Genomic DNA, 14,241 nt, shown 5'->3' with positions numbered 1-14,241 from the left:
ATTTTGACACGGTTAATCAATTGCATAGTATTCATATTTACTTGCATTATTAGGTCTAATTTATATTATGAAATTATCTAGTACTTGATAAGACATCGACAATAAGGTGTTATCTTCATTCGAACTTACAAGGAACAAAACTCCTAGTTGCTGCGTAGGCCTCAAGTAGAGGAAAAAACATATCAAAAGAAGGTACAAGAAGGGTCTGTAAACACTGAACCTTTGAAACAGAGAGTCCCAGAACAAGGGACCAAACACCAAACTCACAGGAAACAAAAGAGAACAAAAGCAGCAGCGAGGGGATGTCCCGGTGATACCGGTACAGGAGGCATTTTAGGAGATGGACATGGCAACATAAAGGCTGTCTTTTCGCGATCAACTGGATGCTAATATATGGCAGAGATTTTGGCAATCAAAGAAGCTTTTGTGATTTGAGCTGAAGGTGCTATGTGTTTGTGCAGAGATGGTTGTTTACGAGTAAGCTACAAGTTAAGGTTATGCAAGAAGTGGAAACAGGGGAACATGTTCTGTCTGTTTATAGCTCTCACGTGTTCTTTTTGTGTGAATATTCTGAGTTGTCTGACCGGGGATGGATACTGTATGTATAGTTCTATCATCTGGTGTTCTTTCTCTGTGTAATCTTAGCTTTGGCCAAAACAACCTCTTATTAACCAATTTTTCTTAGTAATAATTCTTTTGCCTTTCAATAGAACCTAATAAACAACATTTCAACGATGCAAGCAGCAAAACAAGCAATAGAATCAGTGCAAATACGACTAGCAACGCATTGATCGCATCAGGTTTCATCTCCTCAATATCACGTCCGAATTTGGCAAGGTATGACACCCTACGGAACCTTAATGGTGGATCTTTAGCACGTTTTAGAATGTTGACACTCTCTCTGTCAACGGGAGCTTGTACTTCTAAGACAACCAAAGCTGTAAAACCACTCTGATTAACCCTATTCCTATCAACCTTCTTGCTTTCTGTTAACCGTTTGATCATCTGCTTATATAAAATCCACAATTAATTGACAAATGATTTATAATACTATGCCAAATTAATTCCATTTTCTCTTAAGGTGAGATAAATGGCACCTCGCGTTGGTTATTTGATACGGCTATGTGCAACACAGTGATTCCATCCTTGTCCTGTAAGTTTAGGGTACTTCTTTTCTCAAAGTCGTAGTATTTGTCAGTCCTCTGAATCCAGTCCATTATGGCTTCGAAAGCTTCTAAGTTATTTTATTGTGCTGCAATATGCAGAGCAGTCTCTTTTCGAATAGTCAAATCTAAGATACAATTGGGGCAATACTCCAGAAATTTAGACAGAAGAGGAACATTTCCTTCTCTGGCTGCATGATGAAGAGGAGTGTAACCCTCCCTCCCTTTGACACGAACAAGATCTTTATCAATTGATAGGAGATAATCCACCACCATCTCTGTTTCTGGACATTGCGAGGCTAGGTGAAGGGGGCTAAAACCGCCTTGGTTAAGCTTCCTAGCGAATGATGGCTTTAAGTTCATCAACTCCATGGCAAAATCAGTGTGTCCTGCAGCTGAAGCTATGTGTAGTGGAGTATCAACAAACTCCATCTCATCTATGCGTCGTAAAACATCCGCGTCATCTTGAATTAATACATACAAGTCATCTATATTTCCTGATTGAGCTGCACTCCTCAACCTTTCATCCATCGATAAGATTTAATAATAATCACAGGAAAATAATTGAAAGGGTTTAGTCTACTAGTAGCAGCTTTAGAGCAGAAAGAGAAAATGAAGTAAATCTGGAGTTTGGTTTTCATTTGTACATTGGTTGATAAATATAGGCAGGCAGAGCTCATATTTTTCTGTGGTCGAGGGAGAAGCTTACAAGAGCTTCACAGTCCCTATTAGTGGACTGGGTAGTCAGAATAATCACCCAGACAGCACCTGGAAACGCCAACCTATCAGAGAAAAAATACAGTTCTAGTCAAGGTTTCTGATAAGTTTTGTGGACTGAGGATGATTCATATATGATGCTGCTCCTAAACTCAGAAAAAATGATAATACAATGAGCACAAACAACAATTCCAGCAGGCAGGATGATACCATTGTAACGCTCTCTTTCTTAACTCTGAAAAGAAAAATGATAAAATGAATTAAATGGCAGTGGAACTACATAATTTTCTGTGATTTGAAATTATTTGTGATCTTATTTTAAAAAAATAGTTATGGCGGTTGGAGAATGCAGAAAGCAATGAGGACTGACACATAAGTCTGCTTCAATGAACATTAGGAAAAAGAGAGAATCATTACCATCAAATTAACAACATTAACAAAGAAATTGATAGAATAGAAGAAAAGTCAACAATCCAGGATAGGAAAAAGAGGAAGAGTTCATTGTCAAATGTCTCCCTTTTCCATTATTGTTTTACTTCTCAGCTTTAGATTTTTAGGGAAGAGTCTTCAGTGTTTGTACACAGTGACCTGTTTGATTTGGAAAATTCAATCCCTAGAACTGTAACAAAGCATCCCCATGGTTTTCTTGAGCCCTCATTAGGTATTAGGGGAGAATCTTCACCGTTTGTGCACAGTGAGCTGTTCGATTTGGAAAATTCAATCCTAGAACTATGATAAAGCATCCCCAATGGTTTTCTTGAGCCCCCATTTAGGTATTAGGACCATATTTATCTGGTGGATCACATTAAGGCTTTATTTACAGCATGTTGGCATTTGCCTGATAAGTGTGACATCTTACTCTCTAGGTATCAAATCAAGCTATACAAAGTGAAAATTTGTCTTACAAAATCTTTGCAATTATATTAAAGTTTCTCTTATTTTTGTCAATGTGAAGGGACAACTCTTGATAGGAATAGCTATTCCAAATTCAGGAATAGCAGTAGCCAATTTCCTTCTCATTGTGAGAATTTGCTATTCCAAATTCAACTCCCTACAAATCCTAAGCACCCATCAAGCAAGCTGAGGTCCAAATAACTTACCAGCTGACCGCTACTGGGCTTTTGCATAGGCTACAATCTGGCCCAAGATTCCCATCAACCCCATAAATGATTTAAATTAGGTTCAAGTTCAAGTTCGAGTTCAGGTTGGAGTTTTAAAAATTTTGTTTGATTTGTAAAAATAATATTAAACAGTGGAGATTAAAAACTTGCTTCGTTATTATAGTTTTTTTAATCATATCATTTCAATAATTACTGTTTTACAACATAATTGAATGTCGAAATAGACTTATTCAAAAAATTTATGAAATAATTATTTATGAATCGATTTTATCAAATTCTTTATATATGAGCACAATGTTATTGTATTTACATACATATATTTTTCTTGTGTTTAAAAAAAAAGTATTCTAAATTTCGGATTCCAAAATAATTAACTATATACACTATAAATATACAAGTCACCTAAGTCAAATATAGCAAGAGCAAATTGGAGAGGCATGAACTAAGCAAGACAGCCAAGAACTTAACAAATAATAATAATAATAATAATAATACTATGCATCATCTTCTTTGACTCTTTCTTTAAAATACTATGCATTATGTAGTTGATGATTATATTTTCTTATATTAAAATACTATTTTTATAAAGATGAACAATCTTTTAACCCCCTTGATAATTTAAAGGGTTAAAGTTAGGTTCACATATCTCACCCTTTGCTAAGTTGTTTCCCTAGGCAAGTCTTAAGGGCTTGGGGTCTCTCTCCCTCGCAAGTGGGGAGATGGCAACTATCATATCTGGCAATGCTAACAATCTTCCTATATATAGGCAACTAAAATGTAAGTTGGAGATCATAATTAATCCTTTAAACCTTCTTTTAACTTCATTTTTGTAACTCGAAATTTTTTTATCTATTATTATTTGTTTCGAATTTAAATTTAATATCGAAAAAAAAATCTAGATTTTAAGTTCTTATCTTTACCAAAGAAGTGAATTTCAGTTTTTAAGCTTTGTATCTTATGGTTTCTTGTTACAACATCATCTGCTTTTCCTTTTCTATATAGATTCAAGTTTCTTTTGTGTCTAACAATTAACCTCAAGAGCAATTGCTTTAAGTTTCTTTCTTCTGTACAAGAGGAAGCAATTTGCTCTAAGATTCTATACGCTACTTTCATTACTCCTACACCCCTCCCAGGAGACAGATTTGTCTATCATCACCTTCATGGCATTGGTATGTTTCTTCCCTTTTGTGCACATGCATTCTTTGTTTTGATTTTTCTCTGTAATTTTATTTTATCTTGCTTAATAAATGTTTACAGACACATCCAGATGAGAATGTTAATTATGATGAGGTGAGCATAAGTTTATATAGTTTGCATTATGATTATATGATATCATTTTTTAGGCTATAATATTTTCATATCAATTTGCAGACATTCATTACAAATTCTCGAGGATTGAAACTTTTCACTTGCAAATGGATTCCGGTGGACAAAGAACCCAAAGCTTTGATCTTCATTTGCCATGGTTATGCCATGGAATGCAGCATCACCATGAGCAGTAAGTAGTCTATATAGTATTCATTTTACACCTCAAAATCCATGCTTGATCGAAAGCTGACAATGGGTTTTAATGGTTAAATTTAGGTACTGCAACGAGGCTTGTGAAAGAAGGCTATGCAGTCTATGGCATGGATTACCAAGGCCATGGAAAATCAGCTGGATTGGAAGCATATATACAGAACTTTGATGATATAATCAATGATTGCAGTGATCATTTCACAAATATATGTGGTGAGTTTACATTTTTTTTGTCCCCTTATAATTCCATTCAATTTCATACATAAACTTACAATTCATCTTCTTCATAATTCAGAGAAGGAAGAGAATAAAGGGAAGATGAGATATTTGCTAGGGGAGTCCATGGGAGGAGCCCTGGCTCTTCTTCTACACCGAAAGATGCCAGCCTTCTGGGACGGCACCATCTTGGTTGCACCCATGTGTAAGGTATATATATATATATATATGTGTGTGTGTGTGTGTGTGCGGGCGCTGGTGCATATGATTATCATTTTCGTCAATATCGTATTTTCTTTATCCTTGATTCTTGCGCTTTAGTGTTGGAAAAACATGTTTGATATGATCTTGATCCTACAAATTCGGATCTTGTGCATGTAAAATTCTTTTACGTTCCATTCTTTTCTTGTGAATGGAGGTATATATCTTGCATAATTCTATGCATGTTTTATTTTTTTAATTCAAATGCTCAATAATCTTGAATCTATAATGAATTTAGTTGACTTACATCACCTAACTTGACATCAGCAAAGTTTAGAGAAATCTTGATTCATGTTATTTTAACTAATAAATAATTAAGGGTACAATTAAAAGATAAAAAAAGGGTCTCACTATCTCTTGACATAGATTTTTTTTTCTTAATTTTTTTTTTATGCATAACAGATTGCAGATAATATGAAGCCATCTCCACCAGTCACTTTTCTTCTCAGAGGGATTTGCTGGTTGGCTCCAACTTGGAAATCACCAATACACAGAGACATTGTTGAAGTTGCATTCAAAGAGCCAGAAATAAGAGAAGAGGTATATATTCGTTACATTCGAAAATGTGTCTTGGATGTATTTTCGTGTGTAAAACGAAGTCTATTAAACTAAGTATTGATGTTTTTCTTTGTAAGCAGATTAGGAAGAACCCATATTGCTACAAAGGCCCACTTCGAATGAAAACTGCCTTTGAGCTTTTGAGAGTTAGCTTGGACATTGAGAAAAGGCTAGACGAGGTTTGTAAATAACTTCATCTCTGTTTTCTCTTATTTTTTGTTAGGCTTATTGTGTTTCAGCTCATTTCTTTGTCAATTGTGTGAATTAGGTTAAACTTCCATTCATAGTTCTCCATGGGGAAGATGATAAAGTGACTGATCAACAAGTTAGCAAACAACTTTACAATGTCGCTTCAAGCACAGACAAGACCCTGAAGTTGTACCCTGGAATGTGGCATGGTCTTCTCTATGGAGAACCGTTGGAAAACATCGATATCGTGTTTTTGGACATTGTCAGATGGTTAGAAGAGAGAACTAGCCTCGGAGATTCAAGGTTGGAGATGGAGAGGAAGCTTGAAAATGATCGTTTGTATGTGACGAAGATCAATAAACTTTAATTGAAGCTTGATAACCAGAATTTGGCTGCCCATAAACTGTGAAATGACCATGCCGACCAACACTGTTTTTCTCATTTTTAAAGGCCTGAAGAGCTGCAATTTTTATTTTTGTACAGCTTTAATGGCATATTTTGCTTGTAGGTTCATTTCCTGGTATCAAGTTACATTGTGACAATCTCACCTTTAAACTAGCCATTGGTGAGAACATGATAGAATTTCTCGAATTGCCCAATTTGCCACAAAAAATCCAATCCAGGGCATTCCAATAAGCAAAGATCAAAACATAATCACAAATTTAACACAATTTGTTACAAAATGTTATCCTGATCAACAAAACATCTGATTCTCTAAAACCTGGTACATCTTAGCAATAACTGAACAAAGTTTCATCTGGTAAGATTTGGGTACATCTTAGCAATAACTGGACAAAGTTTAAGAATATGAGGAAGGAAACAGAAAGAGTAGACCTATCACCCACTTGAACTTGCAGGGCCAACAAGAACTCCTTGAGCAGAGCCTTCCTTCTTGCTGCTTTCATCTTTCACGTCACTATCAGACTTCTTTATCCTAATTTTGTATTTTGCCTCAAAATCAGCAATTTCCTTCTTCTTCTTCTCCAAGGCCTCATTAAGCCGAGTGATTACCTCCTCAAGCCCTTCTTTGTTTCGCTGCACAGCCGGGAGAACCTCTTTGATGGTTCTCTCCACCAGCACACCTCCAATCATTCGGTAACACCTTCTTGATTGGTCAAGCGGTTGAATGGCATTTATAACTAGTGAATGCTCACTCACTTCCATCTCCAATTCAGTGATCTTCGAATAAATTTGATTTAGTTCAGATCTCATAGCTCCATACGTATTTGCAACTATTTGCTCATTTACAGGTTCCTTACTCTCAGATTTGCTGGCCATTATTCTCTGCAAATAACTGGAATCCTGATATCAACATTGGAAAGAAAAGAAGCAGCACGAAATCCGTAATGGGAGATACAAACACAACAGATTCTAGAAAGAGCAATAATTCTTCGAGACCAATAGTTTAATTTTAATAATAGAAAGATTTATTTTAAGCCTTACAGGTACAGTATCCACAGTGTAAAAAGGATACTAAGGTGTTTTGGCACGGTGGGATGCCTTCCCACTGCACTGAAGCCCTGATTCCCCAAACGGGGCCTAAGTAAAAAGGCAATAATGGGGGGGCGGGGGGGGGGGGGGGGGGGGGGGCCTTCCACTGCACTGAAGCCCCGACTCCCCATACAGGGCCTAAGCAAATAAGCAATAAAGTGATCCTCACATGGCAACACCAATGCCCAAGTAGGAATATTTGAGCAACCAACATAATTAACAATACTTGTAGCAATCTTTGAAAACATAAACCATGAAAATTTACTTCTAAATGAACTGGAATGGTAGAAAATCTATTTCAAAGTGAAACCCAAATCCCCAAACCAAGCTTATTTGCCAGCCGAGGACCTTAATGTGAAAACAGTTAACAAAATTCATGTACAGTTGATCAAATTGTTCTATGTATAAGCCAACCATTTGCACATTATCGCAAAGGAGAAGAAAACTCATCTCCGCAAATGATACTACTACTATTATGGAAAAGGAAATACAATACGAAAAAAAGCCCTCAGACGTCCAGTGATTAGGAAAGCGAAAACTCAATGTTAACACAGGTGTATGGGCAGAGGCCGTCAGTTGTAAGAGCATGGATTCGGATGTCACTTGGGCTTCACCTCAAGTGGTGAAGGGTGAGGTGAGATTTGGGTAGCGATCCTAAGTTCGAGCTATAGTGCAGTACAAATACCGCCACATGATAATTCTATAAAAAAAAAAAAATAGGGAATGAAAGTCTGTCTAAGCCTAGAACATAAAAAACAAACCCTAAAATATCTTCAAGAATATATCAATAAATCAATTAAAAATACATGATCAAGCCGATATAGCAAGCATTAAATAAACTAAATACAGATAAATTTCATCATTCAAACCACACATCTACTACAAGGTTACTTAACTGAATAGTTCCTACTAACCATCGACTTAAAGTCAATTTTTCAACTTAATTATAGATTCAACAGATACCCATCTAAGAAAAGAAAAGGACGGAGGAGGGAGAGGCAGACCTGGGTCTGGGTGTCGCAAATCGGAGTAGGAGTAGACACGAAATGCTGGATTTTTGAACAGAGAAGAAGGGTAAAGTCGGCTGCACAAAAACTTCGGCTTGGAACTTGGAAGTGGGAAGGGAACAGATGGCTTGGGCTGGGTCTCATAGATTTTAAGTTTATTGGGCCATTTTGAGTTTGACCTCCACTTATGGTAATATTTTTACTTTAACTGTTATTTTTTTATTTGTATCAATTGAGACCTCAATGTATTATTTCGTATTAAACGAATTCAATTTGGATGGAAAATATTGATATGACGAACGGTCCAATTAGTCACTTAAAGTCGAAATAAATCACATCGATAGTCATGTCAATATTGTTTATCTAAATTAAGTTTATTTGATCATATGCTAAGTGAAGGACTTGATTGACATAAATAAAAAAAATAAAGGCTTGATATAAACAATACCTCTTACCTCAAAGGGAAGAGGGGAAAGGAGAGAGCATGGAAAAATCAATCCCTATCTACTAATGAACATACAAATGCACAAGAGGATCTGATTAATTACAACAGCAGCAAATGTCAATCTCTGATTTTTGGCCTCTAATACAACTAGTTTGTTTCAAAACTTAGACTTATACAATACTTCCATCCATGCCTCGTGCTTTCAACTTGAACAACTTGCAATATCTCCTCATCTGCCTTGGGAGTCTGTCTGACATGCTTTAGCTGTCTTAACCACAACTCGCAACTGGTGATCCGGGCTGATAAATCCAGGTAAAACAACCTATATGCAAAGGACAATGTATTCTTGAGTGATGATCAAATCCCTTTGGAGGCGTTTGGTGCCTTACAATGTAATGTGATTTGGATATAAGAAATACAAATGGAAATACTCAAGATGCTGATTAAATAGCCTAATTATGCTTTTGACTACTGCAATTGGTTTGAGTTGTTGATGAATATACTCAAGCAATGATAATTTAAGCATTGCAATTGGTTTGAGTATCCAAATAAAGTTATAGAAACAATAATAATATTCATCAACTATATAAATACAAACCCAAAGGAACACAGAAAGCGAAACAAGGAGAGGGAAGGGAGCCACCTTAGACTTGATGCTATCAGCTATCTCAAATAATCTTGTTTCGGACTTCTTCAAGTTTCTTCAGTATCTCCCCAGGAGTTCGATCCAACTCGTCTGCAATTTTTCTCTGCAAATCCATAGGCAGGGTAGGAAACTGCTCACACAGATCCCCATCAATCACGTCCTGCAAAATCATTTCAAACTTTCAAAACCAAGAGTAATATATGGGTAGCCACAGTGGAATGGTAATTATTCACACAACAAAAATCAACTTTGTCAACATCATTTTTCAAACAAACCAATTCTTCCTTTTGATGGGATGAGAATGAGATAGAGAAAATACTAACAAAACATAATGATGATAATGACAATGTTATAATAAAATATGATAAAAAGGATAGAGACAAACATAGTTCTCAATCTTCCAAACTAAAGTAACATTTTTGAAAAGACTAATTTTTAATAGCACCAGGAATTGATGTCGAAAAAATCTTTCAAATAAATAATTAACTACATCCTGCAGCCATCTCTGAGAACATGACTTCATAATTAAACAATTCATTGAACTTTATAAGGAAGTAAGAGGTTACCTTTACAGGAAAATACGCAGATCTATAAGCCATATGATCTCGTCCGCACAAGGGAGGGTGTTCCTGTCTCATATGCATCTCTAGGTGGGAAAAGAAGTCAACATCATCACGGGAAGTGAATGGAAGCAATGCCCCCAAGCTCCCCATTACCGTTCCATAAAGGACACATTCTCCACCACCTGGTATCAGAGATGCCTTCTGCAAGGAAGTTACCACATCGCCAATATGGAACTGAACTATCTCCTCTACCTTGTTAGGAGCTCCATTGAGCCTCCCTTGTTCCCATTTTATCTTTCCACCAGTTGGATCTTCTTCTATCTCATCTGATACATCTTGGGGTAGCCGCACAAAATAGACATTACCAAACTTGTCTGCACCAGCCATGGTGTCAAAATCTATATGGTATGATGCAGTAAGCCATCGTGGAACAACATCATCAGCAAATATATACAGTTGATTTTCATCCCTCCTGTACTTGCAAAAATGGAATGACTGCAACAAAAGACCATATAAATTTTCAACCAGATAATTACTGAAAAATTAAAGCAAAATAGAGGTACATATAAAATCAAAGTGGACTATAATTTAAGTAAACAGGGAGCATTAAAATTCAACCCACAATTTTCTTGCTTTTAGCCATATCCTAAAAGGAATTGGTTTATCAATTTTACAAAACTCACATACAAGCATCCAAACACATGCATACAAGTACTAAAATATATATTTAAAAAACAAGGAGCTAAAGACACGAGTATCCAGAAAAATTCAGATAACATACCTCTTGGATGTCCCCAACATATATTCGATCACGATAAGTGTGGATGCAGACAATAGTGTTAGGGAAAAGCTTATTCTCACATTTTCTAAGCAGTCTCTTTTTCCCCAAGTCATATAATCGGAGCACAGATCCTATCCCAGCAAGTAATCTTCCCTGAAACTGGCACAAAGCAAGAGGAACACCTTCCACTTGTGTCTTGTGCAGGAGCTCAAGCGATCTGCCATCTTCCAGAAACCTATAAATATGAATAAATCCAGTAACTAAGCTTCTTTTGGGCCAAAACTGCAGACCCTTGGCTGTGCCAACAGCCAAGAGAGTTCCGTACTCTTTATCATGAAAATTCACAGTGCATACACTGAAAGCAGCTTCATTGTCCTGAAGCTCCAAAAGACATGTTGTTGTAGCTGTCCTTGGATCAAGAACTCTAATGCAAGAAACCCACTTGTCCGACTCCGCCTTCGGGTAACCATACTGCTCATCAGAGAGGGGATCCTCTTTGTCCTCATCATCACCACCATTTTCCATTTGGTCCACATTACCATTACCATTTTCTCCCATCCCAGCAGCCTCAAAGCACTCCTTTCTTGCAACTTCACGCTCTTCAGCAGTATATGATCCTTGGTCACTCTCAATAATTACCAACAGTTTCCGCTTGGGTTGCAGAACAAACTTCCTAGGAGTATACCTCAAAGGAATAGCAGTCTCATTAAAGGTTTCTCCCAGACGCTCGATGGTGAAAACCCTCAATGCATCCCCAGCAACAGCAACGACACCTTCAGCACACTGATCAGATGAAAATGAGGCAGCAAATTCAAGTGTCTCATAAGAGAGGGGTGTTAGCAGAAAATGTCCTTGGTGAATATAACCAAGCCACGGTCGACTAGACAAGCAAAGCATTGCAGGTCGGCCCCTCACTTTGATAGAGAACAACTTTGGGGCTCTCAGCCCTAAGAATCGTGAACGGGAATCAGAAAGCTGCCCTGTAACCATATCCACTACTGTCCGAAACAGCACTCCATTTTGCAGACCAGCATTAAGGAAAAGACTGGCAGGGTGATCAGCACCATCCTCCCCACCAACAGATGCCTTAACCTCAAGGAAAAGGAGAGACTCAGGAGGTGAAGACACACTCTGCACACTCAGAATCTGCATACAATCATCAGGATCTAAAGACAATATACGGATTGTATTATCATATGAACCAACTGCAAGAAAACGAGACCTCTGTCTTCCTTCAGGTACAGGGGCAATGTCCAGACAAGCCACATCTCCAGACATTTCATGCTTCTCCACTTCCATCAGTTGCCCAGTCATATCCACCTCAAAGTATATAAGCTCCCCTCCACTCAATGCAATAACCACTTGAAGGCCATTTGAGCCAACCTTAACAATTGTTCTTTTCCCCGGAGTTCTCCACTCATTAATACGTCCATCTTCCCTTATATGCCTAATACCATTTGGGTGAACTTGCATAAGCGAATCATCACCAATCAAGGAAACAGCAAGAGAAGGAGTAGTATCAAGAAACCCACTATCACTAACTTCTTCAACTGTTTCACCAATGGAAAGAACAAGGGTTGCATTGGCAAATGACACGACAATGTACGCATCAAAGGCATCATTAACATTCTTTTTCACTGTCCACACAGCACTTGGGACACCAGGAAGCTGCGAGACAGCCATCTCACTGATTGCTAAACCAGGCCTTAGTATTCTCAAAGATGAACGAGGACCACGTCCACAGAGTGAAAAAATCTGAGGTGTTTCTTCCTCAAAGAGATTAGCAATTTTCATGTCCATTATTGGCATCAGGCTCTCAGCTTGATCAATCCTAACTAGATTCTTAAGCCCTCTAGGCTGGAAAAACACTGGCTGGAAACCTTCTTCTGTTTCCATCAATGTAGAAGACGAAGACTCAACATCAGGTTCATCCCCAATAGCCTGAAACTGATACAAACCATGATTTCCAAACTCCGAAGCCGCAAACAAAAAACCAGTTTTCAAGACACACATTGAAGATGTGACTGGAATTGAATCAAAATATTTAATCTTCAACTCCGTCACACCATCATTTCCATAATCCAATGTAACCTTAAAAATATCCCCATACTCTGTCTGCAAAAGAAAGAAAAACATAGACTTCTGCTTATGTGTAGCCGCAGAAACAATCAAAACCCCACGTTCCGCTGGCAAATCAGCCCGTCTAGGAATCACTGCCCTAACATCCGGATGTCCCTGATTCTTATAAATAACAAAATTCTCAGCACAAACCAAAACCCCACTCGGCCCATCACCACCACCAGGAACAGTGACCAACATATTCGCCCCATTGTCAACCTGTTCCGACCACTTCCTAGACACATGGTTAAGCCCTAAATCAAGTTCATAAAACGTCAAATGCTTCTGTGCCTCACCAGCAGCCAGCCCTGTGGAATCCTGATCGGCTTCCAAGTAATCCAACTCAATGGCAGCGAATATAGGGTTATCGAAACCACAATCAACACCACAAATGGAGTAAACTATCGTGTGCGACTTATGAGCTTCTAAAGGCGACGAAATGGTTAACCTAGCAGCAGTATCTCTATTCAAAACATAAACTAATTTCTGTTTCTCGCAAGCACCAATCATTACAGCTCTTCCTTTCGGGTCAACAGCTAAGTATTGACCTGGGACAATCCGGCGACACCCGGATTTCCCAAAAGTTTCTTGGTGAATTTTATCAAAGACGTTCTTTTCTTTGTTGTATTCGAGGATTACAATCCGACCCGAATCAGACCCGACTACTATGTAGTCTTTTTGGGCTCCGGTCAGGCGAAATTGAGCTAGGGAACGTATGGACCCGAATATTTCGACGGAATGAAGTGTTTGGAGCTTACCGAGATCGTCGGGGCGGAGTAGGGAAAGGATCTTGCCACGGGCGACGACGATTTCTTGGATTTTTCCGCCGGAGAAGTTGCCGTTTATGGCGGAAACGATGCCGGTGGCCTGTTGGAGAGTTAAGTTGTAGAGATACATGGTCAGTTAGGGCTAGGGTTTTCAGGGTTTTTGAGATTTGGAGGGGTTTTGGGTTTTTCAAAAGAGGCTCCTTCGAAGCTTTAGAGAGACTGAACTGAGAAATGAGAACGGTGCATTTTCGTCCTCTTCAGAAGCTGATGAGACCCATTTTTGGGCCATGGGCTGCCTGAATATTTTTATGGTTTCTGACCTATTGGGCTTCATTTGGGCCTAATATATTGGGGTCACATGTTCACAATTTTACATATATATTACATTTTGACCGTTAATTCTTGGAAATATTAATTTTATAAAAAATTATACAAAAGTATAATAATCATTAATTGTTCTATTGATATAATTTGATCTTATATTATATAAATACACAACGATTTTAATGTTATCAAGATTAACATGTGAATGACGTCGATTTTCAAGTTTAATATGTATATTATATATTTATTTTTCTTGTACCATTTAATCGTATTTGTTTGTTTTATTCAAGTTAAAAGCTAAATTATAATTTTTTTTAAAGAAGATTTGATTTATATTCTTATTTTATTATAGATTA

General features: G+C 37.6%; 4 protein-coding genes across 5 annotated transcripts; 1 reads left to right on the top strand and 3 right to left on the bottom strand.

Annotated features, from left to right (window-relative positions):
* Positions 1-1,244: 1,244 nt before the first annotated feature.
* On the bottom strand, positions 1,245-1,694 carry LOC18586257 (ankyrin repeat-containing protein At5g02620-like). The gene has a single exon (XM_088802524.1). The coding sequence runs from the start codon at positions 1,692-1,694 to the stop codon at positions 1,245-1,247; it is 450 nt and encodes a 149-aa protein (XP_088658650.1).
* A 2,467-nt stretch (positions 1,695-4,161) lies between these two features.
* LOC18586256 (caffeoylshikimate esterase-like) lies at positions 4,162-6,110 on the top strand. The gene is made up of 8 exons (XM_007009508.3): positions 4,162-4,170; positions 4,259-4,291; positions 4,373-4,499; positions 4,586-4,732; positions 4,815-4,945; positions 5,399-5,536; positions 5,635-5,733; positions 5,823-6,110. Exons 1-8 carry the CDS (start codon positions 4,162-4,164, stop codon positions 6,108-6,110), a joined length of 972 nt encoding a protein of 323 aa, XP_007009570.1.
* A 260-nt stretch (positions 6,111-6,370) lies between these two features.
* Positions 6,371-8,397, bottom strand: PDF2 (prefoldin 2). 2 transcript variants are annotated; one of them, XM_007009506.3, is made up of 2 exons: positions 8,239-8,397; positions 6,371-7,027 (listed from the first exon to the last, which is right to left on the bottom strand). In XM_007009506.3, exons 1-2 carry the CDS (start codon positions 8,383-8,385, stop codon positions 6,581-6,583), a joined length of 594 nt encoding a protein of 197 aa, XP_007009568.1. In that variant the 5' UTR covers positions 8,386-8,397; the 3' UTR covers positions 6,371-6,580. The 2 variants fall into 2 exon arrangements, with proteins under 2 accessions (XP_007009568.1, XP_007009569.2); XM_007009507.3 differs by having other exon boundaries at positions 6,371-7,037; positions 8,239-8,371.
* Positions 8,398-8,726: 329 nt separating this feature from the next.
* On the bottom strand, positions 8,727-13,803 carry LOC18586254 (spliceosome-associated protein 130 A). Its single transcript, XM_007009503.3, has 4 exons — positions 10,677-13,803; positions 9,899-10,390; positions 9,330-9,492; positions 8,727-9,008 (listed from the first exon to the last, which is right to left on the bottom strand). The coding sequence occupies exons 1-3, from the start codon at positions 13,689-13,691 to the stop codon at positions 9,355-9,357; spliced, it is 3,645 nt and encodes a 1,214-aa protein (XP_007009565.1). The 5' UTR covers positions 13,692-13,803; the 3' UTR covers positions 8,727-9,008; positions 9,330-9,354.
* Between the last annotated feature and the right edge of the window lie 438 nt (positions 13,804-14,241).

Source organism: Theobroma cacao, chromosome 10, assembly GCF_053813885.1.
Source record: "Theobroma cacao isolate CCN51 chromosome 10, ASM5381388v1, whole genome shotgun sequence".
NCBI lineage: Eukaryota > Viridiplantae > Streptophyta > Magnoliopsida > Malvales > Malvaceae > Theobroma > Theobroma cacao.
Note: the sequence above shows the minus strand (reverse complement) of the source record. Positions and strands in the feature narration are given on the sequence as shown.

Excerpts from the sequence above, each read along its gene's own strand:
- LOC18586257 (XM_088802524.1), bottom strand. The coding sequence starts at position 1,694 with ATGGATGAAAGGTTGAGGAGTGCAGCTCAATCAGGAAATATAGATGAC.
- LOC18586256 (XM_007009508.3), top strand. Across the intron at positions 4,946-5,398 it reads TGGTTGCACCCATGTGTAAG|ATTGCAGATAATATGAAGCC; the intron begins GTATATATATAT and ends TATGCATAACAG. Across the intron at positions 5,537-5,634 it reads AGCCAGAAATAAGAGAAGAG|ATTAGGAAGAACCCATATTG; the intron begins GTATATATTCGT and ends CTTTGTAAGCAG.
- PDF2 (XM_007009506.3), bottom strand. The coding sequence starts at position 8,385 with ATGAGACCCAGCCCAAGCCATCTGTTCCCTTCCCACTTCCAAGTTCCA. Across the intron at positions 7,028-8,238 it reads TTTGCGACACCCAGACCCAG|AGAATAATGGCCAGCAAATC; the intron begins GTCTGCCTCTCC and ends AGTTATTTGCAG.
- LOC18586254 (XM_007009503.3), bottom strand. The coding sequence starts at position 13,691 with ATGTATCTCTACAACTTAACTCTCCAACAGGCCACCGGCATCGTTTCC. Across the intron at positions 10,391-10,676 it reads ATGTTGGGGACATCCAAGAG|TCATTCCATTTTTGCAAGTA; the intron begins GTATGTTATCTG and ends CTTTTGTTGCAG. Across the intron at positions 9,493-9,898 it reads CTGCGTATTTTCCTGTAAAG|GACGTGATTGATGGGGATCT; the intron begins GTAACCTCTTAC and ends ATGATTTTGCAG.